The following is a 24,041-nucleotide window of genomic DNA, read 5'->3' on the forward strand; positions in this document are numbered from 1 at the left end:
AAAATCCAGTCTCAGCAGATCCACTTTCGCCTTGCACCATTGCAACTACAAAGCAGAGATCCGGAAAGCCAAAAAAGCCCACTACAACAATCGGATTATCAACTGTGGAAACCCCAGCAAAGAACTGCATAGAATCATATACGAATTCGTCAAACCCACCTGCACCGCTTCCCAATCTACCCAATCACAACCACTCTGCGACTCTCTCTCCCTCCACTTCTACACCACCGCTCTCGACAGAACGACTTCCCTTAACTACAAACTGGCCCTCTTCTCCCCGCCCCTAATAGTGACCAATCCAACAACCACCCACCCACTGCCGCAACCCGCATCTCACCCACCTTTGACTCCTTCAAACCCATCACCAGAGAAGAATTTCTTGGCATATCTGCTCGCAAACCTTCTGGTCGACCCCCCCCCTTTAGAGCCCTGCCCCGCCACAGTCCTCAAACAAATATTCTCGTCCACCTGCGCAGGAGAGCAGGCAAGAACCATCCTAAATGCCTCTCTCAGCTCTAGAATCTTTCCTGATGCCTTCAAAATTGCATGTCAAGCCTCTTCTTAAAAAACCATCCCTTGACCCCAAAAGCTACAGTCTCATCTAGAACACCATATTCCTTGCAAAACTCATCGACTGAACAGCATACTCCCAACTAAACGCCTTTGTCGAATCCAACAACCTGCTTGACCCCGCCCAATCAGGCTTCAGACCGCAACACAGCCTCAATCTGGGACGATCTTAAAATCACTGCAGACTCGGCAGGATGCACAGCAGTAATTCTCCTCGACCTGTCTGCAGCCTTCGACACGATTAACCACTCAATCCTCCTTGACTGCCTCCACTCCCTAGGAATCTGTGGAACCACTCTCAAATGGATCACCTCCTTCCTCAACAACAAGAAACAAATAACCCTTCTCTCCCCTTTTGTCTCGGCTGCTCGCCCATTTAATACTGGAGTACCGCAAGGCGCTTGTCTACCAGCCCTCCTATTCAACCTCTATTTGTCCACCCTCTCTGGAATCATCCGCCCGCACATTATCTTGTGCTACAACTACGCCGACGATACACAAATCATCCTTAAACTCCACAACTCAGACTCCAACTCTCAGCCCGACCTCGCAGCCTGCCTCCTAGACATCGATCGCTGGATGACCATAAACCACCTCCTCCTAAACCCCACTAAAACCAAAATCATGGTGTGCAGCAACACTGTGCTTCTACCTTGTCCACTTCCTTGACCCCCTTCCACGGGCCAGCCGCCTACCCCCTCCATCACAGTAAAAAACCTTGGATGCACTATGGACTCTAGCCTAACCCTTTCCCGACAGATCTACAATGTATCTAAATCTTGTCACTACCATCTCAAAATCCCCAGGTGCCTTTTTCACTACCTCTCCTTCCCGAACAGCCTTGCTGCTGTTATGTCTATTGTAATGTCGAGACTGGACTATGCCAACTACCTTTACCTAGGAGTCCCAGCATACCACCTTAATAAACTCCAAAGAGCGCAAAACGCTGCTGCTAAAATGCTCCTAGCCCTGGGTCCAAGAGACCACACCTCTCCAGCTCTAAAGATCCTCCACTGGCTCCCAGTCGGACGAAGGGCCACTTTCAAGACCCTGTGCATCACTCATCGTGCAGTGCAAAAGACCGGCCCTCTATACCTGCAAGAGAAGGTAAAACCCTACCTCCCACCCTGTACCCTAAAGATCAAGCTCTACCCTCCTTTTAGTGATCCCAACGACTAACTCCGTAAGGATCGGAGGATCCTCCTTCCCAGCATTGGCCCCGACTCTGTGGAACTCAATTCCACCTCAGATCCGGATGGATGAAATAGAGAGAATATATGAAATTAATAGAACAGATGGATGGAATGGATAGGTAGATGGAATAGATGAACTGAATGATGGGTGAATATATGGAATGAAATGCATAGATGGAATAGAAGGAAAGACGGATGGATGGAAGGGATACATGGAATGGATGATGGATCGATGGAAAAGATAAAAAAGATGGACTGATGGAAGGGATGAAAGAAATGGATGGACGCATGTGGATGGAATAGATGGCGTGTATGTAGGTGTAATGATTGAAACATTTGTATAGGGAATTGATGAATACAATGGATGGAATATATGTATATGGAATTTATAGATGGAGTGGATGGAATTGGATGAAATGGATAGATGTGGATGGATAAAACGGATGGATGTAATGGATAGATGGACAGAATGAATGGAACAGATGGAACGGATGAAATGCATAGAATGGATGAATTGAATAGAAGAGATAGAATGGATGAAATGGACGAATGAGGTGGATGGAATGGAGGGAATATATGGATATGGAATCGATGGATGGAATGGATGGAGTAGATTGAATGGATGCAATAGATGGATGAAAGGGAATTTGGGGTAGATGGAGTGGATGGACGACTGGAACAGTGGATACATGGATAGAATGGATGGAGGGGAATGAGTGGACGGATAGATGGAGAAGAGCAATAAAATGGATGCTGGATGGAATGGATGGACCCAATAGAGTGGAAGGACGCATGTGGGGCGAGTGGTTGGAATGGATGGCGTAGATGCATATGGAATGATTGAAAGATATGTACAGAGAATCAACAAATGCAATGGAGTGAAAGGTTAGAATATGTTTATATGGAATTTATAGATGGAATGGATGGAATTGGACGATGTGTGCGAATTGGATGGAATGGATGGATAGATACAGATGGTTACGGGTGGATAAAATGAATGGATGGAACGGATGAAAGACTGAGCGGATGGAACGGAATCGATCGATGGATGATCGGATGGAGTGGACGGCGTGTATAAAATGGACAGATGAAACAGAGTAGACGGAATGTATTGAACAGATGAAGGAAATGGATGGGGTAGATGGAATGGATGGAGTATATGGATATCGGATTGATCGATCGATCGATGGAGTGGACTGAGTGGATGGAGTGGATGGATGGGGCGGATGGATGGAACAGATAGAATTAATGGAATTGATGGAATAGACGGAATGGATGAAGTGGATGGAGTGGGCGGAGTGGATGGAATGGGTGGAGTGGGTGGAGTGGGGCGGAGTGGATGGAATGGGTGGAGTGGGTGGAGTGGGGTGGAGTGGATGGAATGGATGGAATAGATGGAATAAATTAAGGGATGGAATAGATAGAGTGAACGAACTGGGTGGAGTAGATGGAATGGATGGAGTGGATGGGGTGCATAGAATGATTAGAGTGGACGGAATGGATGGAGTGGATAATATGGATAGAGTGGGTGGAATGGATCGAGTGGTTGAAGTGGATGGAATGGACAAAAGAGATGAGTGGATCAAATGGATGGCGTGGATGCAGTGGTCAGAGTGTGGATCGAACGGATGGAGTGGATTAAGTGGATGAGGTGGGTCGATTGCATGGAATTGGTGTAATGGATGAAAGGGATAGAATTGGTGTAATGGATGAAATGGATTTAATGGATGGAATGGATGAAAAGGATGGAATTGTTGTGATGGACGAAATGGATAGCATTGTTGTAATGGCTGGAATGGATAGAGTGGATGGAATAGAGTGGATGGATGGGTGGGTGGAATGGATGAGATAGGTGGAATGGATGGAATTGACGTAATGGATAAAAGTGATTGAATAGATAAAATGGATAGAGTGGATGAAGTGGATTGAATGGACGGAGTGGACCGAATGAATGGGGCAGAATGAATGGATGGAGTCAATGGAATGGATGGTGCGGATGGGGTGGATAGAATAGATACATTGGAAGGAGCTGGGGGGAATTAAATGGATGGGTGGAACTGTAAACATTAGCCCGAATCTCATCTGGATAGAAATACAAATGTAAATGTAAAAGGCCAACACGTATATCACTGTGTACCCTGCCTTCGTGTTCCCCAAACTGTTGCTATATATACGTATCCCCCCTGTCGCTGTAAGCCCAGCCCCCTGTCTCCATTTGTCCGTGTTTCGCTATGTTCCCTGCCATCCTGTTCACGTGCTTGGTCTCGGGCGCTTTAAAGATAACCATCATATCACATCACTACGCTCACTCTCTACTATACACCATTATTCAACTAGAGCGCAGCTATACACCTGATTAATTCAGCCTAGCTGTTCACATACAAATACGACCCCATGAACACCTCATCACCCTAATAAAACGCAACTAGCCGAGCACATTCCGGCCTAGCTGCTCACATATGCGTCCTTCAGGCCTAACGCAGCCAGACCCCAGTCTGGGTGTCCACCCACCAGACTGCACATATCCAACTGATATCTCCAGCATCTGACCTAACGCTAGGATGCAGCTACCACCTGGCAATCACATCAGCTGCACACATGTCTGGTGCACCTAAGCACCCTACGACACTAACTCTCTCCACTGACCAGAACTACGGTTCCCGAGGGCGTTCAACCTACCAGCGCTTTGAGGTCATACCAATGATATATAGAGCGCTATATAAATGCCAAGTAACATAACATGGCAATGAACAAGTTACTTCTTACCTGGTAACGTTCTTTCGACGGGATGTTCCTCCGACATATTCCTTATCTTTGATAATACGTTTCCAGCTTGCTGGCCTCAGAATTTTTTTCTGTAGAGGGCGCTGCGCGTCGACGTCCCTCGACGGCCACCGTATCGGCGCCGACGTCACCATGCCCATAAATAGACACGCGCTGCGTCCGTTGCTCAGTTCCGTTTTGTAGTATAAGAAAAGACATGCCTGAATCGGTTAGTAACCTTGAAGGAGCGAAAGCTGTAACCACAAGGGAAATTATCACTGCGGGGATGGATGGGAGGGGCGATAAGGAATACGTCGGAGGAACATCCCGTCGAAAGTACGTTACCAGGTAAGAAGTAACTTGTTCTTTGAAGGGATTGTGTCCTCCGACGTATTCCTTATCTTTGATAGACTCCCATAGCAGTGGTATGTAATTGGAGGGGGGAGTGATAGTGTTATGTAACCCTTTAGGGATGGACCGAGTGTAATACGGCCTTGCCAAATCTGGTCTCTTGAGGAGGAATCCAGATTGCAAAACTTTGTGAATGTATGTGCGGATGACCATGTGGCAGCCGCACATATGTCCCGGACCGGTACCCCTCTCTGGAGAGCCGAAGAGGCTGCAATACTCCTGGTTGAATGAGCCCTGAGGTTTTGGGGTGGCTCTTTCCCTGCTAGTCTAACATTCCAGGATGGCCAAGATAATCCACCTAGAGATGGTTTGTTTTGTTATGGGTAGTCCCAACTTTTGACCCGAGTATCCTACAAACAGTTAGTCTGCTTGCCTGATCCTAGCCATTCTTCTGATGTAAAAGCTGAGAGCTCGCCTAGGGTCCAGCCTGTGTAGCCTTTCCTCCTCTTTCCCCGGATGGGAAGGAGGGTAGAAAGAAGGCAAGGTAATTTTCTGAGTAATATGGAATTCAGAAACCACCTTTGGGAGAAAATTAGGCTTCACCTGAAGGACAACCTTGTCCTTGTGGAAGATTGTATGTGGGGGTTTACAGGAGAGAGCTTGTAGCTCACTCACCCTCCTAGCAGATGTTAGTGCTACCAGTAGGACAGTTTTAAGTGTGAGAAATCTCAATGCGCAAGAGTGAAGTGGTTCGAATGGAGTGCCCATTAAGAAGTTTAAGACTAAATTTAAGTCCCATAATGGAACCTGGAATGGTTTTGGAGGGTAAACATTAGTTAGACCCTTGAGAAATTGTACCACTAGAGGAATTTTGAAATACGATGGTTCCTCCGCAGTGCGCTTGAAGATAGAAAGCGCTGCGAGATAGCCTTTTACAGTGCCAACTTGAAGGCCTGAGTTTGCCAAGTAGAGTAGAAACGATAGCACCGTTGGTGTACCGCATGAAAAAGGGTCGATATTCTCTTCCCTACACCAGCTGCAAAACTTGTTCCAACGGCAGCGGTATAAAGACTTTGTTGCTGGTCATCTGGCCGAAAGCAACACCTCCATGACGTCATCAGGGAGATCCCAATCCTTGTACCTCAACCTTTCAGAAGCCAAGCGTGAAGGTTGAGGGTTCTGGTGTCTGGATGGAGAACCTGACCTCCCCTTCTGCGAGAAGATTCTCTTTGAGTGGAAGACGGATTGGAGGGCAGATGGACATATCTAAAAGGTCCGGGTACCATGTTCTCCTGGCCCAATCCAGGGCAATTAGGATCATGGTTTTTCCGGAATCTTCTCAACCTCCTGATCATTTGAGGAATAACAGGGACTGGTGGGAATGCGTAAATGAGTGGGAACTCCCAGTCCACTATGAACGCATCTCCTAGAGCTCCTCTCGGGGGAAATTCCCTTGAACAGAACAGATCGCACTTCCTGTTGGTGCTTGTGGCGAACAGATCCACCTGAGGGGTTCACCAAAGGGCGAAGATCTCTTGAAGGACTTCCTGAGCTAGCTCCCACTCGTGGGAGACTGTGCTCTGCCTGCTCAGAGCGTCCGCTGTCAAATTCTTCTCTCCGGCTAGGTGGACTGCCGATAGAGAGATTCCTTCCCGAATTGCCCAAAACCAGAGCTGCATTGCCTCTCTGCACAGTGGCAGTGATCCTACGCCTCCTCTTTTGTTGAGGTAGTTCATGGCCACCGTGTTGTCCGTCATTATCAGGACATTTCTCCCCTGTACTGATGGCAGGAAAGCTTTCAGCGCTAGTCTGATCGCTCTCAGCTCTAATAGGTTGATATGTAGTCTGGACTCCGATGGAGACCAACGACCGCTGATGGTCAAGTCGTTGGCTCCCCACCCTGTGTGCGAGGCGTCTGTGACTACTGTTATCTCCAGCCATGGTTGCCAAAACAGTTCTCCTTTCAAGATGTTCTCTGAATAGGCCCACCATTGAAGGTCGTGGGCTACCTTGTCCGGAATCCGGAGGAGGTCTGACATTCTCCCTGAGAATTGTGACCACTGACTTCTCAGTGCCCACTGAAGAGATCTCATTCTCAGGCGAGCCTCTGGCACAAGGAAGATGCAGGATGCCATGAGGCCTAGCAACCTCAAAAAGTCGAAGGCTGAGAGACGCTGGGTATTTTGAAACTTGGTGACCATCTGTAGAATATCTTGAGCCCTCACCTCTGGTGGCGAGGCTTTTCCCAGGGAAGTGTCTCATCTGTGACTTCTTTAAATTGTGGGAGAAGCCCAGTCTGTGAAGGAAGAGACAGACATAATCTAGCTGGGTCTGGGTCTGATCTGATGATACGGCTCTGATCAGCCAATCGTCCAGGTAGGGATAGACATGGATCCCTTCCCTCCTTAGACTCGGCGCCACTACCGACATCAGTTTGGTGAAGACCCTCGGGGCGGAGGTCAGCCCAAATGGCAGAACTCGAAATTGATAATGAGAGTTGCCAATTGCGAACCGCAGGTATTTCCTGTGCTTGAGATGGATTGGCACATGGAAATAAGCGTCCTGAAGGTCCAGAGATACCAGCCAGTCCTAGAGCTGGAGGGCCTGAAGGGTCTGAGAGAGAGTTACCATCTTGAACTTGTCCTTCCTGAGGAACTTGTTCAATTCTCGTAAATCCAGGATCGGTCTCAGTCCTCCGTCCTTCTTTGGTATGAGAAAGTAGGGGGGAGTACCAGCCCTTGTTCCTGTCCGCTACAGGTACCGGTTCTATGGCACCTTTCTCTAGCAGGTCCATAATTTCCTGCAAGAGGAGCGGATCTGGAACTTTTAGGGAGCTGTTCCCCGGTGGATGACTCTGAGGGATGTGTAGAAAGGGTAGGCAGTAACCTTGGGCAACTGTCTCCAACGCCCAAGCATCTGATGTTATAGCCTGCCATTCCGTCAGATGGTGAGTTAACCTGCCCCCTACAGGTGTCTTGTTTGCGAAGGCCTCAGAGTGGTTTGGGGGCGGCTGATGCAGATGCTGAGGGTAAAGAGGCACCTGCTGCTGCTGCGGTCTTAGTACCTTTGACCCGTCCACCTCGGGTGGATCTTCTTTGGCCTCTTTGAGCCGGCTGTCCTCTGCCTTTTTCCGAATGCGGAATAATAGCGAAAAGACTTTCCTCTCCCAGAGGTTCCTGAGGGGCGAAAATGAGTTTGGCGGATAGCAGCTCCTAAGGATTTTGCTGCTGCTTTAGAAGTCTGTAACTTTTGCAGACTGTCATCCGCCTTTTTCCCGAATAATGAAGAGCCGTCAAAGGGCATATTCAAAAGTCTGGCCTTGTACATCAGGGGCAAAGCCCGACTTTCGCAACCACGCATGCCTGCGGATTGTTGTACTTGCCGCCATGGCCCTGCTGATACTGTTAGCGGAATCAATGCCTGTTTGAAGTGATTCGCACATGGCATCTTTGCCATCTTGAATGATGTTAAGGAATGCTTCCTTCTCCTCTCCATCGGGTATGCAGTCAGCCGCAGATGAAGCACACTCCCATAATGTGCGACTGAACCTGGCGAGCGTACAGGTGGCGTTGATGGACTTCAACACCATACTACAGGCAGAGAAGACTTTTTGTCATAGAGTCGTACCTCTTGTCATCCCTATCCTGTGGGACAGTAGGGTCTTGAACCACCAGGCTCTCTGGGGTCGGGTGTTTTGACACGTATTCAGGGTCAGCAGCCGCTACCCTATACTTTGTCAACAGTCTTTTATTGACTGCTGGGATAACTTTGTGAGTTTCCCAATTGGATGCAATTTTTCTTTGCAGGGCTGCATGGAAGGGGACCACCGGGTCCTCCTGTGGGCCTTTGTCCAATATATCCGTCAGATCATCCTGTTGGAAAACAGGTGAAGGTGCAGACCAACCCATAAACTCAATTATTCTTGCCATCAGGGTTCTATATGGGTCTGGCTTTACAAATTCCACTTCTGGGGAAGTGTCAAGTCCACTTGCCTCATGAAGTGAGTCCTGTAGTTCCTTCAGCCTTCTTTCTTCAGAGGTGAAATCCTCTGCAGCAGGCAGTGTGGATCTCTGTAAACCAAAAGTTTCTTGGTCAGAGTCTTCCCTTTCTTCAAAAATTGAAGAAAGACCAGGGTATTCTGATCTCTGAAATGGAGTAAAGCCCATCTCTAGGGCCGAAGGAGCCAAACTTGTCGTTATTGGACGGGAAAATGTCAAAGTCGTCGACGCCGATGTAACCGGCTTCGAAGGTGCCGAAAATGGCGTCGAAAAAACTGGAAGGGGTCTCGAAGAACTCGAGAGGATCGGGATCCTACTCGAGGGCATCGACGACGGTCTCGGCGTCGTGCCAGAGGCCCTTGAAAACACCGTTGGCTGTGGAGCTTTGGTCCTCTCTTTCATCGGCGTCGACATTGACAATGGCGTCGAGTCGATCGACCGATGCGTCGAGGAACCCTTCGACAACGGCGTCGATGGCGCCGTCCCGTGAGTCGAAGGAACCTTCGACGACGGTGTCGAAGACGGTGCCTTCTTAACCGATGGCTCATGGCGCTCTCGGGTGGAATGTTTCCCCGGGTGCTGCGACTCACATCGTTTTGATTTTAAGGGTTTTTCACCCGGGGTATCACCCTCACCTATCTTCGAGGGGGTCGAGGCCGTGTTCTCGAAGACGCTTTACATTTTCTTTCTGAATTCCTCCCACTCAGCTTGAGAACTGTGTTTGGTGGGACAGGAAACTCTTTCTGGGGACACCGAAGACGACGAGGAATGGCACCTTCAACGTCTCTTTTTTGAGTGTCTAGATCTCGATGAATGGTGGGAGCTGCTTCGAGATCTAGAATGGGAGTGTTTTAGACGGCGAGGAGACGAATGCCTCGACTCAGCTGACGAAACCTTCGAGGAGGATTTGGCTGACTTACCTCTCTCGAGCTTCCCCTTTCGCTCCTTCAGGGCTTTCGTCATCATGGACATGCAGTCCTCACACTCCGAACAATGGTGCTCGGACCCCAAGCACCATAAACAGACCCTGTGTGGATCCGTTATTGACATTTTTTTTACCACAGTCTCGACATTTCTTGAAGCCGGATCGCGGCGTCGTCGGTTCTGATGAAGAAGCCATCGAGAACGATAAGGAATATTCGCGAAATAGATTTAGATAAACCTGAGTGAACTGAGCAACTGTCATGCCGCCGTCTTTTGGTGGTTGCCGGGGGTTATGGAAGGCTTGGCGGCGCCATTAGATTGTTCCGTGTTTTTCCTTTCACTTCCTGGTTTGACGGTCTAGTCTTTTTCTCTTGTTTCTGTATTTAACCACGCCCTCCCCTGGGCTCTGTGCGTTGCAACTTTGTTTCCTGTGCCTCGTTGCCGTGCTACTTTGTTTTCCGTGCCTTTTTCCTGTTGCCATTTTCCGCGGTGTCTATCGCGGTATCCTTTCGCTCTGCTTCTCCTCCTCCCTTCCTTTTCCCTGCCTTCCTGTCCTTTCGTTCCTCTTACCTTACGGGGTTTCTCCTCTCCTTCCTTTCTCCCGGATCACGTTCCTGGTTCCTGGCGGTGCTTCCATTCCGGTCTCTCGCACTGCTCCTGGTTCAGTATCAGCATCTCCGGACTCTCCAGCTTACTGCTGCTCCGAGAAACTTACCTTGATTCTCCGGCTCCGGTTTGTTCCTGCATTCCCGGGCTCACAGTCATCTCTTCCTGCACAGCATCGGTACCAACTACATCCAAAGAGAGGTTTTTTTAAGCGGCTGCTTTTTTCCTCTCATCTTGGTTTCTGCGGGACGGGGGCCGGCTGCTTCCCTGTTTATCAGGGGATCAGGGTGGCTTCTTCCCGCGGACGGCCGTACCTCTTCACAAAGAAGAAGAAGCCCAAGAACAAGACCTCCAGACGAGAATCCATTCCGGAAGAGACAGGTGAGGATAAAGGTGAGGTGGACATTGATTTATCAGATTTGGAGGATAATACGCTGGTTCCCAGCATTCGTGACAGCAACGACGTTCCGAGGCCCCACGAAGCGTGGAAAAACGGAACTGAGCAACAGACGCAGCTGTCTATTTATGGGCATGGTGACGTCGGCGCCGATACGGTGGCTGTCGAGGGACATTGACTCGCCGGACGTCGACGCGCAGCGCCCTCTACAGAAAAAAATTCCGAGGCCAGCAAGCTGGAAACGTATTATCAAAGATAAGGAATACGTCGGAGGACACAATCCCTTCAAAATATCCTTTTGTGTGCTAGGGTCCTGGTGGCCCTTTTTTACCTCTGATACACTTGGTGTTCTTGGGTCCCTGTGACCTTTCTGGGGTTTTATGCTGCTTGGGATTCTCAGGTTCTAGCAACTCATCTTGTTCTTTCAGACTTCTCCGGTTCCTGAACCTCTTGTATGGGGTTAGGGCTGTCCTGCCTTCTTCCCCACTTGTTCTTTCTTCCTCCCTGCTCCCTTTGACCATGGCAACCTGCGTACCTGATGGTTTGTGGTGCTTGCTCCATGGAGGCTCTTTTTCACAAGTTGTGGTGGTGCTGTCTGCGGTTCCTCGCTCCTCACCACGGAACGTGGGCAGTCTGTGTCCAGCTCTGGTAGGCTCTGTGAGAAACCAAAGGGTGTCTCACCTACTAGTTCCTGGGGATCGATCTTGCAGGGGGCCAGGGCACAGCCATCCCCTTTGGATCCAGACCCTGGGGGTGGACCAGTGCGGGAGCGTCACCTGGGTGAGGCGTCTTCAGGGAGTGGGGGTGAGGCAGCCGATGGTGAGACGGTATTCACCCTCCTTTCCGTACCCATGCCCGATCCTATTTCATAGGATTCTCCAATGTCCCAACTGCCCTCCACCACCTTTTGCACAAACAATGGGCGGAGGAAGAGGGCGACAGAGTAAAGAGGCTAATCCTTGCATATCTCATTGGACATGTCCTGCTAATTGGGTCAGGCAAAGTCAGGCACTTGACTTTAATCACATACATCTGATACCCATTAGCTCTCCCCAAACGGCTAAAAGGCGGAACACAGAGACACTCTGAGCAAGGTGGAACACGAGAATTAGGGGCAAAGGCATACCTACTGGAGCAGGACGACCAATTGAGGGACTAGAGGAAAGGGTAGGGAAACCCTGAAGATCCCTGCAGAAGGTTGCTGTTTGTGGGAAACTGAAGGAGACTCAGAGAAAGCCAACTCGCAGACAAGAAACCTGTATTGTGTTGCAAAGACGCCAGCGACCCTCCTGGGTGAACGACAGAGTTGGCGAGGCGTAGCCAAGCATGTGGTTTCACCCTTGACTCATGAATCAAAGCCGTAGAGACAAGAAAGGAACACGCAAATCCTGGTGAGTTATTGAAAGATATGAAAGGCTGGTTTGTGTCAAGGAAAGATTGAAGTCGCAACAGTATATCTCACAGGTGAAGGGGCACACATGCTAAAAAGCGAAAGAAAGCTAACCAGTGATGAACCTTTAAGTGGCTGATAACTGTAAAGCCAGTGATACAGAGTAGTGGAGTGGTCTGGCGAAAAGTAATAGCCCACTCAAAAGTCTCAGCAAAAGGGGAAATGTTTTGTTATAAAGCAGCAAAGTGAAAGAACTCTGAAATGCGTAATGGTCAAGATTAACCCCGGCAAAAGGGGAAGTGCTTATGGTACTGAACCACCAAGACCAAGAGACACTGGGGAAAATACCATAAGAGTGTGAGCTGAATGGAAAGTCGAAGTGGTCCTGCGGGGATCTATAGTAAAAGCCTCGTACATTCGGAAGTCTTTGACAGTATTGGAAAGTCCTAGTCCGACTGAGGGAGACCGGAATTGTGATAAGTTAGGGGAAGGGAAATTCTAACGAATGTGAATTAAGTTTGGGGAAGGGAACCCCTGCAAATGCTGTGATTGCGAGGTCCGAGCCCGGCTGAGGGAGATTTGCGCTGAATCAGGTACTTGTTGACTGAGAGGGCCAAGCCTGGCTGAGGGAAACCTATGTTAACTGTTAAAGCTTTGAGACGTCCGAGCCCGATGGAGGGAGACCTACATGAACATTTTGTTGAACTGTGAAATAACTTTTGGAACGTTGGAAAAAGTGACTTTAAAGTGGAAGGCCAGGTGTGCTTCGATCCACGTTTTGAACTGTCTTTGTTTTGACAACCTAAACCAGAGTGCGTCATCCTTTCTACGGGGGCCGCCTTGCTCCGTGCTGTGCAGCGTGGGGAGGAGAGCTGACTCAGCCACTTTGATCCTTTTTGGTATAACACTGATTTTCCTTTACATACATAGTCCCATTTACACACGTATTGTATGAGAGATAGGAAAGGCATTCGAAAATTGAATAAAGGTTTTGAAACTTGTACCTCTTGTATCAGTGTCATACTTGTGATACCATGCCTCCCTTACAGCCCTTTCCCGCTGGCTCTCTTGTTTAGAGCAGAGGACCCAGTCCTCCCTTTGTGCCCAGGTTCGCCGACACTTTGTGGGCTCCAGCCACCACTTCCTGGACGGGGCAGCATCTCCAGCTCTTGTCCGCTCTGTGTGGCCTCTGCTTACTCAGCCTTGCATGTTTGCTTGGCGGACGTCCCACAATTTACTCTGGCATTCACTTCACTCTGTGCTGCACTTGGCTCCACTGTTCTGCACGGCTCCTCCCCGTCCCAACAATCTTACGCCCCAGACTTGTTGGAATTCTCCTCCTCTATTCAAGGGTTGTTGGCCCTTTATTATCGTTCCTGTAAAGAGAAGGGGTGTGTTGTTCACAACAGCTTGTCAAGCTGGCAAAACGTCCAGCATTACCTTGAGCCAAATACATAGTTTTATTGTCGCTTTCTTTTACTCCCACATAGGCAGAAGGTACATGGGACCTAGGGAGCTCTCCATGGGAATGGGAGTCCTTGTCCCCTAGAGGGGAGTCACTCCCAGTGAGGTCGCGCTTGCCCAAACCCTTAAGGAGGGTTTTGCAGCTCAGACTCGCCTCCGTAGCCTCAAAGGGGGTGGCTTCACCTAGGGAAGAAGGGACAAAGTCTCCAGATTTGTTACATCTCCCCTTCCTCTGAAATGATGGATTGAGTGGGAAAGGGTACCTGCAGCACCTGTTCCTCAGAGGAGTCCCTGGAACTGTGACTTCTCTTCTTCGAGTAGAAAGATGAATGATGTTTGGAGGAGCCGATAGGTGAACGAGACCTCTTGTGGTGCTTCTCCTTATTTTTGTCCTTGCAGACCGAGTACCGGTCTTCTTTTCGGTGCTCTGTGCCCTGTGACCTTGAACGTGTCCTTCTGTCACCTTTTTCCTTGTGGAAAAACTAAAAGAGTTTCAGCACCCACTCCCGAAGAGCCTTGGGGTTCATCAACTGACACAAACCACATCTTGTGTGTCGTGTTCTTCTCTGAGACAGTACAAACAGATCATGAGTGGGTTGGAGACAGACATTTGATGCCCACCATCGACTAAATGTTTAAACGCTGATGGGGGTAGTATCCCAAGCAGGCAATTGGAATAAACAAAAGCAAACCAGCACCTGCAAGATAGCGAAGCAAAACTTGACACTTGAACGTTCCTAGCAGAACCCTAGTTGGCAACCCCTGTAGGGGGGGGAAGCACAAAAAAAGTGCCCTTCTCTGACATCCAAGAACATTACTCAGTGTGACAAAAGCTAAGGCAACAACAGCGGATGTCCCTAAAAGTAGAGGAACATCGTACCCTTTAGTTTGCACCCACTTCATACTTCGACCATACGACATATAAAACTGAAAACCACAGCTAGCCAGGCTCCAATCCACATTAAAAACCAGAGCTATGAGTAAAGACGCTTATATGTTAGAACAACAGATTTCTTTAGTACGAAAGTGAAAAAGCTGATTTTCTTTTACCACTAAATGTAGGAGAAGACCCCCATGGCTCACCTACCCCCCAGCTTCCCTTACTTTATGCCTAACCCATACCCACCATCAACCTTTTTGTGGTTAAAAAAAGATTAAAAAAGTTCAACCATTTTACTTTCGACCAAAAGGGTGAGTAAACACACATTCTTCACAACCTTCACTGCAACAAGGCAATATCAATTAGATTGACGAATAACAAAGTAAACAGTGTGGGGAAGACCGCGAGAAAGACTTATCTGGAAGGGAGGGGACGGACGGAGGGAGGGAGGGAAGGAGGGACGGAGGGAGGGAGGGGGTGATATGGGGCACAGACAAGAGACGAGGCACACATTGAGATGGCATACAGTGTTAGTAAAGAGAGATTTAATGTCATGGATAAAGCTCTGCACAAAAATAAATGGCAACCAGTAGCAGAGAACTATGGGGCAGAGGCAGAGCGAGGAGAGGCATACATATGCACAAAGCAATTGGTACAGAGAGAGATGGGCACAAATGATGTGTGACCCCAGGCTTCCCCTCATTTTGCCACCTTTATCAATTTTGGGTCGAAGTGAAGTGCAAACTTACAACATTCCCAGGTGCTGCCTCCTGCGGTTTTCATAGAGTATGAAGACAGTTCCCTGTTTCTCCTGTTAAAATGAGAAAAAAGGTTACTTTTAAAGATTCATAATGTTGACAGCACAAGTGCCAGGTGGGTGCACGAACGGTATTAGAGGCACATAATGTGGCAAGAAAGTATCACATTGATGACATATATGTGGGGGCAACATCTTGTTAGGTAGCACATTGCCCTAGTAGAGTGCAACATTACTCACATAGATGTTGTCTGTGTGACTTTACTTGTTTTGACTAGGACCATAAACTGAAAGCCCGCAAGAGTGTACCCCTTAATTTGATTTAAACTTCTATTTAAAGTAAAAGAACCTTATCATTTTTCCTAGAACTCTGACTGCTCTCTATGACTATCATTTAACTCTAGGTGGCAGAGGAGGCAAGGTGGCTTTGCTTATTAATTTCCGGATGGGTACGTTTTAGCAAGAGCAGGCCCAGTCGCATTGTGCTGTCAGAGGGACAATTGTGCTCTGGTATTGTGGAGGTGCAAAGTTTGCAGATTTGGCTGAATGGCAGTGGTCTGTCTCTCTTGGAGGGATAGTGCCAAGCGTCAATGCCAGGATATAGTGATTAAGCTCAGTTATGGGTGCTGCAGAGCTCATGTTTCCAGGTTGATATATAAAGACCAACATCATTCTGGTCTTTAGACTGTGGGGGTTGACTGGCTGGGTGGCAGTGAGCATGCCTGGTCAGAGCATACGATTATAGTGATGTGGTGCTTTAGGGAAGCAGTCGTGGATAAGATTAACTTGTTGGCACAAGAGGTTGCTAGGCTTTTGTAATAGAGCAGGGGAGCAGAGAGTCAGCAGTTGCAAATCCTAGAGCGTGCAGGTCACTAAAGCTGGCTTCCGTGCCGCAACAGTTCCTATTTCCATGTTGATGTCTCATTGGCTGGCTTCCTTGGTCTCATCCCTCGGCATCCTTCGGACCACTTGTTGGTTGGCTGTAATTACTTTCCCAGGTAATGTGGTAGTCGAGATTCTTGCCATTAGCGGAGTGTTTGGCGGTCCTAGACAGTCGCTTTTATGGTTTAGGGAAAAGGCCAGGTTTGCAATGCTTTACGGAAGGCCATGCAGTGCTGGTTGTGTCTAATGTGGGGTGGCAGTGAGTTCCACAGAGTTGGAGCCAAGGTAGAGTAAGCGGACCCTCCAATCTTGGCTGAATTGGAGGTTGGAATCACTAGTAGGAGGGCCGTGTTGGACCTTAGCGTGCGTGTTGGGTGGTAGGGCATAATGTTCTCTTGTAGGTTTGCCGGTCTTGTGGACTGCTTGCTGGGTGATGCATAGGATTTTGAAAGCAGCCCTTCATCAAATCGGGAGCCAGTGAAGGGTGCGGAGAGCAGGCCAGATGTGATCCCTTTGCCCCAGTGCAAGAAGGAGTCTGGCAGCAGTGTTTTGGGTTCTTTGGAGTGTGTTAAGTTGGTATGCCTGTGCACCCAAATATATGGAGTTTGCATAGTCCAGTCTGGACATGACAATGGACATAATAGCAGCGAGTCTGTTGGGGTAGGTGAGGTAAGGAACAAGTTACTTACCTGTAACTGTTGTTCTCCAGCATGGGTCTGGCATGGATTCACATGCTCAAGAATATTCCCCGTCGTCAGACTGGGAATCCTCGGTAAAGAAAAAACCAGTATCAGTTTCGTTTCTGATCTGTCTTTCGTAGCAATAACCAATCACTGGTCTCTGCGTCATACTGACCACAGCCAATGACTGCCCTCTACCTAAGCACCGCCTCTGGCAGCCATCTTCAGATTTGGAAGCACGTGAAGTGGCAGTATGACCAAGTGAAGAGCCGCAGAGGGGTAAGCAGGAGGGTTCGCATGTGAATCCATGCCAGACCCATGCTGGAGAACAACAGTTACAGGTAAGTAACTTGTTCCTTCTCCAGCATGGGGTCTGGCATGGATTCACATGCTCATGAATAAAGAATACATAGCAGTACACACATGCACAACCACGGGAGGTGGCAAAGGCTCAACATTAAGCATTACATCAAACTCAACATTAAGCATCTTACCTCCTCACCAGGCTCACCTCAGGCGAACAGGTTGCGCAGCACTGCTTGGCCGACCCTGGACTCCTCCCTGGAATCCCGATCGACGCAGTAGAATTTTGTGAAGGTGTGCGTCGACCTCCACGTAGCAGCCCTGCATATGTCCAGCAGGGGCACACCAGAAAGGAACGCCGTGGTAGCTGCGATCGCTCTGGTGGAATGGGCTCTCGGACGGCCAGGCAGCGGTCGGTTTGCCAACCGATGACAGTACATGATACAGCCGGAGAGCCATCTGGAAATGGAAGCCTTCGAGAGAGCCTTCCCCTGATTGACAGGTCCAAAGTTCACAAAGAGTTGTGACGTCTTCCGAAAACACTTTGTGCGGTCCAAGTAGAACTTCAGCGCTCTAGCCACATCCAGCGAGTGCAAAGTCCTCTCAGCCGGCGACGAAGGCGACGGGAAGAACACAGGCAACACCAAGGGTTCGTTGAGATGGAAGTCCGACGGTACCTTGGGCATGAAGGAGGGGTGCGTCCTGAGCACTACCCTCGTGTCGTGAAAAGTCAAGAACAGGGCCTTGCAGGAAAGAGCCTGGATCTCTCCCACCCGTCGTGCGGAGGTGATGGCCACAAGAAATGCTGTTTTCCACGACAGAAACTTCAACGGGGCCGAGTGCAGAGGCTCGAACGGAGGTCCCATGAGCTTGGTCAGCACCACGTTGAGCTCCCACGCCGGGGCCGGCGCCTTCACCGGCGGGAACGATCTGAACAGTCCCTTCATGAACTCTTTCACCAGACGATGAGACCACAGGGACGACCGGCCCGTGGTTCTGGTGTATCGGGAGATCGCAGCAAGATGAATCTTGATGGACGCGTGTGCCAGTCCAGCTTTGGCCAGCGTCAGCAGGTACGGCAGTACCTGGGGAGCCGTAATCCGTAGAGGGTTAATCTTCTGTGCGTGGCACCAGACAGAAAACCTCTTCCATTTGTGTCCGTAGCATTTAAGAGTCGAGGACGCCCTGGCCTTTGCAAGAACCTCTCTGCAGTCGGCCGGTATGTCGTATCCTCCAAACTCTAGCGCTGCAGGAGCCAGGCCTGCAAGTTCAGCAATTTCGGGTTGTGGTGGAGGATGGCACCTCCTTCCCTGGAGAGCAGATCCGCGTCCACCGGCAGCTTGATTGGCGGGGACGCTGACAAGTCCAGAAGGTCCGGGAACCATATCTGCCTCGGCCACGCAGGTGCGACGAGGATCATCCTGCACCGTGACCTCTTGAGCTGGTTGACAAGCCGGATTAGCAGTGGCAAAGGAGGGAACGCGTAGAGGAACAGGCCCTCCCAGGGGAACGAGAAAGCATCGCCCATGCTCCTCGCCTGGGGAAACCTGCTGGCGAACCTCCGGCACTTGGAGTTCGTCGCCGTCGCGAACAGGTCGATCTGGGGTGTGCCCCACCGTCGGAAGAGGCGATCCACTAGATCCTGCCGTAGTTCCCACTCGTGGCACGAGCGCAGCTCCCTGCTGAGTGAGTCAGCGATGGTGTTTTTTATCCCTGCCAGATGAAACGGCACCAGAAACATCCCTTGGGCGACTGCCCAATGCCACAGGTCCTGCGCCTCCTTGGACAGTGCTGGGGACCTGGTTCCGCCCTGTTTCCTGATGTAAAACATGGTGGTGGTGTTGTCGGTGAAGATCCTCACCACCTTGCCCTTGAGGGACGGAAGGAAGGACCTGAGGGCCCAAAACACTGCACGGAGCTCCAGGACGTTGATATGTAGGGATTTCTCCGTCGGGAGCCAAAGGCCTCTTGCGTGCAGATTTTCGGTGTGCGCTCCCCACCCTTCCAGGGAGGCATCCGTGGTCACTGTCTCCTGGTGGGCTGGGGTCTGGAAGTCCATGCCCGCCGTCAGATGCGCGCGGGTGCCCCACCACCGGATCGCTCGTCGGAAACTCTCGTCGAGTGTGATCCTTTCCTCGAAGCTGCCCGTCGTTTGGATCCAGCGCGCGTCCAGGAACTCCTGCAACGGGCGCATCCGGAGCCTGCACATGGGAATGAGGTAGATGCAGGAAGACATCATTCCGAGGAGGGACTTGATGGACCTCACCTTGGCCGCGTCGGCCCCCAACATCCGCTGCACCTTGCCCAGGATGGTCCTGGTCCTCTCCTCCGACGGGGAGGCCAGAAGGGACACTGTGTTGAGCCTCGCTCCCAGAAACAGAGCGTCTTGCGCGGGTACCAGGTGGGATTTGGCGTAGTTCACGGAGAATCCCAAGTCCGTGAGAAGTTGGACGGTCCTTGCCGTGTGAACCACGGCGAGCTCCCTCGTCTTGGCTCGGATGAGCCAGTCGTCCAGGTAGGGGTAGACGTGGATCCCTTCGCGGCGCAGCTGCGCCGCCACCGGTGCGAGGCACTTGGTGAACACCCTGGGTGCCGACCGTAGTCCGAAGGGGAGGGCTTTGAACTGGTAATGACGCCCTTGGACCACAAACCTGAGGAATTTTCGGTGCCCCTTTAGGATGGGAATATGGAAGTAGGCATCCTCCAAATCCAACGACGACAGGAAGTCTCCTTCCTCCAGCTGACCCAGGACGTGCTGGAGGGTGACCATCCGGAACTTTTGCGCCTTGATGAACTTGTTCAGACGTCGCAGGTCCAGGATGGGGCGCCATCCCCCCCGTCTTCTTCTTCACGAGGAAGTATCTCGAGAAAACTCTGGAGCCCCGAAGCCTCTTTGGGACGAGTTCGATGGCGCCCTTCCTGAGCATCGCCTTTACCTCCAGGAGAAGTTGAGGGACGTGAAGTTCTTTCCTGGCCACGGGGGGGACACGCGGGCACCTTCTTTGAAACTCGAGCGCGTGGCCCCGGGCCAAGGCGTCCAGCACCCAACGGTCGGTGGAGATGGACTCCCACACGCTGACGAAGCTCGCCAGCCGGCCTCCCACCGGGGTGCTTCGGTGGGGGCCCGACCCCACAGCCGGTTCAATCCTGCTTCGACGAGGCTTTGCCGCCTTGACCTCCTTGGCGACGACGGCGGGGTCCGCCAGACTTGCCTCGTCCTCTGTAGGCCTCCTGAGACGACGAGCGGGCCGCTTGACGGTAGGTGGAGAAACCGCCGCCGGAACCTTTGGAGGCACCCTTGCCTCCGCTGCTCCGAAAGGGTGTCCGTCGTTGTTGCAGAACTCCAAGGGCCCGGGCCGTCTCGGTGTCCGCTTTAATGGCCTGAAGGGAATCGTCCACTGTTTTCCCATACAGGTTGTTCCCATCGAAGGGCATGTCCAGGACTCTGGTCTGAACGTCTTGACGGAAGTCCGTAGCCTTGAGCCATCCACGCCGCCTAAGGCAAACGCCGTTGCCCAACTGGCGGAACCCAGTGTCGGCGATGTCCGTCGCAACGGTAATGGCGTGGTCCGAAGCCACCTCACCTTCCTGCAGGATCTCCAGGGCCTCTGCCCTCTTGTCGTCCGGCAAGAAGTCCAGCAGGGGAGCCAGTTTGTACCAGAGCTCCCTGTCGTAGCTGGCCACGATAGCCAAGGCGTTGGCCGCTTTAATCGTCGTCGCTGCAGACGAGATGACTCTGCGTCCCATAGCGTCCAATTTCTTTCCCTCGCCGTCCGGTGGGGAAGTCGATGTGGAGGCCGCACCCCCCCCCCGCTTTTTTCCTGGCCGCCGCGGAGACGACGGAGTCCGGGGTAGGCTCCGCCCGGAGGCACAGGGGGGCCGTGTCCGGGACCCGGTACTTTTTCTCGTACCGGTCTCTTCTAGCTGGCGTCGTGGAAGGGTTCTTGAGGAGGGTGAGGCCCTCATCCCAAATGTCGTCCAATAGAGGCACTGCGAGGACCGTCTTCCTCTTGGCCTCGCGCCGCTGATAAAGGAAACCTTCCTTCTTCTTCTCATCAGGGCAGAGTTGGAAAAGCTCGGATGCCCTGGTGATCATGGAGTGGAACGATCCAATCTCGTCGGGCGGAGAAGCCCTGGTGGGAGGCGACGACGGTACATCCTCATCGTATACCTCGTCGTCCGTACCCGTCGCTGCCGTGTCAGTCCCCGTATCATCCCCTCGGGTGGACGGGGAGGAGGGCTGGAAGGGGCGCGACGGCTGAAAAGGAGGCAGAGGGTGGATCCTTCTTTTCTTGGTAGGGGGAACACCAGAAGGTCCCGGTTCTGGGTCCCCCGACGGGAGAGGTTCCGTCGGCAACGGTAGTGTCGTCCTTATCTCTGAGCATAAGGACTGTATAGCCAACAAAATGGCCGCCGAGTTGTCTCGCGGCGCTGGCAGAGGGGAATCCGATGGGCGATCAGGGGCCCCGTCGGTACCCTCGACGATGTCGTCGTCACCTGCGTCGGGATCCCTCCCGACGGGCCGGTCTTCTTCCACGCCGAGGCCGTGGCTTAAGACCTCGACCAGCTCCTCGTCCGATGTTGAGGCCGAATCTACGACGACGCCCTGCCCCCCCTTTTTCTTCCCCATGGGGGATTTCACGGGGGTCCTATCGATGGGCACAAAAGAGGACTCCCTCCGAGGTGGCAGGGAGACTCTGAGCCCCGAGGTCGCCACCACTGGTGTAGCCTCCACAGGCTGAGCCAGGGCCGCCGCGACAGTTTCGATAGAGGGCTTGGCCGGATGGATTAAGGCCTTCACCACCTTAGGTGCGCTCACCGCCTTATCCTTGAGGGGGGGACACTGCCTCGCTCCCCCTCCGCCTTCGAGCTCGACCGGGGCCTCTCCAGGAGCCTCGCCGGGTGCTCGGCCTTCCTCTTACCCGACCCAGAGCGTTGGCTCGTGGTTGATGGTGCCGGGGAGGGTGCGCCCAGCCTGGCGCCCGTAGAGCCCGACCGTTCGGCGCTCCCGGTGCCAGCGGACTCGCGGTGCTTGGCCTTATGTTGGACCCCCGTCGCCGGGGCGTCCTCAAAGGTCTTAGAAGACCGCTCGGATTTCTTCCTCTTCTTCTCGCCGGACGGGCTCTTCCCTTCCAGCCAGTTGGCGAGACGTTGATGGCGGTCCTTCATGGTCCGCTCCGACATGTTGCTCCAAAACGCACAGTCCTTCTCCACGTGCGTCTTGTCCTCATGTAGGCAGTAAAGACAAAAAGAGTGTTCGTCCTCCTTGAAGACGTTTTGCAGCTGGCATCCAGGGCAGACCCTGAACAGCTTTCCGGGCGTCGAGCTTCCCTTCTCCTGGGCCATGACCGGGCCTGAGAAACTTCTGGAGTCCTCCAAAAGCGTAGCTCGATGAAATCTTCACCCTTGAGGGGCGTAGACGAATCCGACACGGGTCCCCGTTGATCGGATGGAGTCTCGGTGGAGCTTGAGGCTCTTTTGACCGAAAAAACGAAGTTTTTGAGAAAAAACGTGAAAAAATAGCACTAACGCTCGAGAGCAATAGCACGAGGATCCCAACACATGAACGTGCAGTAAAAATCTGAAGATGGCTGCCAGAGGCGGTGCTTAGGTAGAGGGCAGTCATTGGCTGTGGTCAGTATGACGCAGAGACCAGTGATTGGTTATTGCTACGAAAGACAGATCAGAAACGAAACTGATACTGGTTTTTTCTTTACCGAGGATTCCCAGCCTGACGACGGGGAATGTTCTTGAGCATGTGAATCCATGTCAGACCCCATGCTGGAGAAGGGAAAATGCATTTAAGCAGCCTGAGGTGGTAGTGACAGGATTTTGATACATTATTAATCTGGTGGCACAAGGGTAGGCCTGAGTCCATAGTACAGCCAAAGTTTTTGACTATGTTGGAGGTAGGCAGGGGGTGTCAAGGGAGCGGGGCCATGGGAGTGTTTGCGTGAGTAGGGCTGTATTGCCGCACACCATGATCTCTGTTGTTCCTGGGTTTAGAAGGGAGTGGTTTCTTGTCATCCATTGGTCTATATCTCTGAGGCAAGCTGCTAGGTCGGGTCGTGGATCGATGCTTGTTTTGGGGATTCTCAGGATAATTTGGGTATCGTCAGCCTAGTTATAGCAGGTGAGTTAGTGTGTGTGGAGGATACCTGGCAGAGAGTCAAACACAGGTTGAACAGGAGAGCAGAGACGCAAGCACCTTGGGGTACTCCAGCGTTCACGGGGTGAGCGGTTGAAATGGGGAAGGAAAGTGATTTGTTTCCTGTTGTTGAGCAAAGAGGCGATCGAGTTGAGTGCCAAGCCCCCAATTCCTAGGGAGTCGGTCACGGAGGAAAGAGTGGGTAATTGTGTCAAAGGCTACTGAGAGATCAAGGAGAACCAGTACTGCACAACCCTCAGAGCCTGCGGAGACTTTGAGATCATCCCAGATCGAGATCAGAGTAGTTTCTGTTCCGTGGCGTGACCGGAAGTCTGATTGAGCAGGGTCAAGAAGGTTGTTCGATTCGACGAAACGGTTGAGCTGAGAGTATGCAGTGCGATCGATGATTTTCACCAGGAATCCGGTATTGGAGATGGGTCTGCAATTCATTGGCTCAAGAGGGACGAAAGATGCTTTTTTCAGAAGCGTTTTGACATGCGCTATTTTACAAGGTTCAGGAAAGATGCCAGAGATGAGGGAGTCGTTCAGTATGGTCCTTGCAAGTTCTCTTGCACAGGTGGAGAAGATTTTTTTCAGGAGAAAAATGGGACAAGGGTCAAGGGGGGACCCGGAGGGTCTGCTGCTGGACAGTAGTTTGAGGAACTCATCGCTCGAGATGGGGTTGAAAGAGTTGAAGGATAGCCTTAAGGGTGTCGGAGCAGTGGAATCAGGATT

General features: G+C 51.3%; 1 protein-coding gene across 2 annotated transcripts in view; it reads right to left on the reverse strand.

Annotated features, from left to right (window-relative positions):
• The window catches only part of IQCH (IQ motif containing H), a 1,923,049-nt gene that overhangs the window by 105,090 nt on the left and 1,793,918 nt on the right, over nucleotides 1-24,041 (reverse strand). For both annotated transcript variants that reach the window (XM_069625132.1, XM_069625131.1), the window contains one exon: nucleotides 15,286-15,347. In XM_069625132.1, the coding sequence (XP_069481233.1) occupies nucleotides 15,286-15,347 (62 nt within the window). The remainder of the gene's footprint in view (nucleotides 1-15,285; nucleotides 15,348-24,041) is intronic.

Source organism: Ambystoma mexicanum, chromosome 11, assembly GCF_040938575.1.
Source record: "Ambystoma mexicanum isolate Mex_15411 chromosome 11, UKY_AmexF1_1, whole genome shotgun sequence".
Classification (NCBI taxonomy): Eukaryota; Metazoa; Chordata; class Amphibia; order Caudata; family Ambystomatidae; genus Ambystoma; species Ambystoma mexicanum.